The sequence below is a fragment of the Octopus bimaculoides genome, chromosome 30 (assembly GCF_001194135.2).
Source record: "Octopus bimaculoides isolate UCB-OBI-ISO-001 chromosome 30, ASM119413v2, whole genome shotgun sequence".
In the NCBI taxonomy this organism is placed as follows: Eukaryota; Metazoa; Mollusca; class Cephalopoda; order Octopoda; family Octopodidae; genus Octopus; species Octopus bimaculoides.
Genome location: NC_069010.1, coordinates 6,418,827 through 6,420,100, shown reverse-complemented (window position 1 = coordinate 6,420,100; position 1,274 = coordinate 6,418,827). Strand labels below are relative to the sequence as shown.

The window sequence follows — 1,274 nt, the reverse complement described above, 5'->3', positions numbered from 1 at the left end:
TTAACAGTATAGACAGACAAGTCACCTACACTGGTAAGTGCAATCCCCCTTCCATATGTGAGTGTGTGTGAAGGCACAGGGCCTTGTCATTAGGGAGTTGTACTTATGATTGCAAGATGATGGGTTCAACTCCCAGACTGGGCAACACATTGTGTTCTTGAGCAAAACACTCCATTTCACATCAGGAGGAATGTTGGCCTGCTTACCTAGCTAGTGGGGTGGTGTCATTCAAAGGCTTAAAACAAAGCAAAAGTGCATTGGGACTTGAAAAAAATAAAATAAATTATCTTTATTGGCTAAACTGGCAATATGACCATCCCCAAGTACAACAACAAATTATCTTTAATCTTTAAGTTATGAAACAATTTGTCTTGATATTTGAATTTTCTTATAGTTAAATAAATTTCATCAAACTATTTCTCTTGTCATTTATAACTCATACACACACACACATATATATATATATATATGATAGAGAGAGACTATCTCAATGCTTACCTTCTCTTCTTGAGAGCTGCTGTCAAACATAAGACCCAGGTAGGCCAGGTGAAAGATTGATAAAAGACCAAAGGCCAGATTGGTTATTATGACATATGGGTGGTTCTGGGAAAGAGAAATTCACATGAAGTACCAGTCACATAATGGAGATCATGGTGTCAATTAGCAATTTTCAGATCACCCTAAAACACCCTTCTCAACTAACATTTGAGACCTTACACTAAAGTTATGAATCAATAACAATCTCTAGTATGAAGACACTGGATTAACAGAGTTGGTAGGGCACCAAAACAAAATATTTCATGGTTCCAGGTTCAGTCCCACTGCATGGCATTTTGAGCAAGTGTCTTCTACCATAACCCCAGGCAGACCAAAGCTTTGTGAGTGGATTTGGTAGACCGAAGCATAAAGAAGCTCATTACATCCGTTTATCTGTATATCATTTGTAAAAAAACATAAATCTAAAAGAAGAAACACATTCTAAGACGTAAAGCAATCATCATCATCATCGTTTAACATCCGCTTTCCATGCTAGCATGGGTTAGACGATTTGACTGAGGACTGGTGAACCGGATGGCAACACCAGCCTCCAATCTGATTTGGCAGAGTTTCTACAGCTGGATGCCCTTCCTAACGCCAACCACTCAGAGAGTGTAGTGGGTGCTTTTATGTGTCACCCGCACGAAGGCCAGTCAGGCGGTACTGGCAACGGCCATGCTCAAAATGGTGAATTTTATGTGCCACCCACACAAGAGCCAGTCCAGGGGCACTGTCAA

At 40.2% G+C, this 1,274-nt stretch overlaps 1 protein-coding gene across 1 annotated transcript in view; it reads right to left on the bottom strand.

Annotated features, from left to right (window-relative positions):
• The window catches only part of LOC106871820 (protein-serine O-palmitoleoyltransferase porcupine), a 43,743-nt gene that overhangs the window by 5,347 nt on the left and 37,122 nt on the right, over window positions 1-1,274 (bottom strand). The window contains exon 14 of the mRNA XM_052978113.1: window positions 499-603. Coding sequence (XP_052834073.1) covers window positions 499-603 — 105 coding nt within the window. The remainder of the gene's footprint in view (window positions 1-498; window positions 604-1,274) is intronic.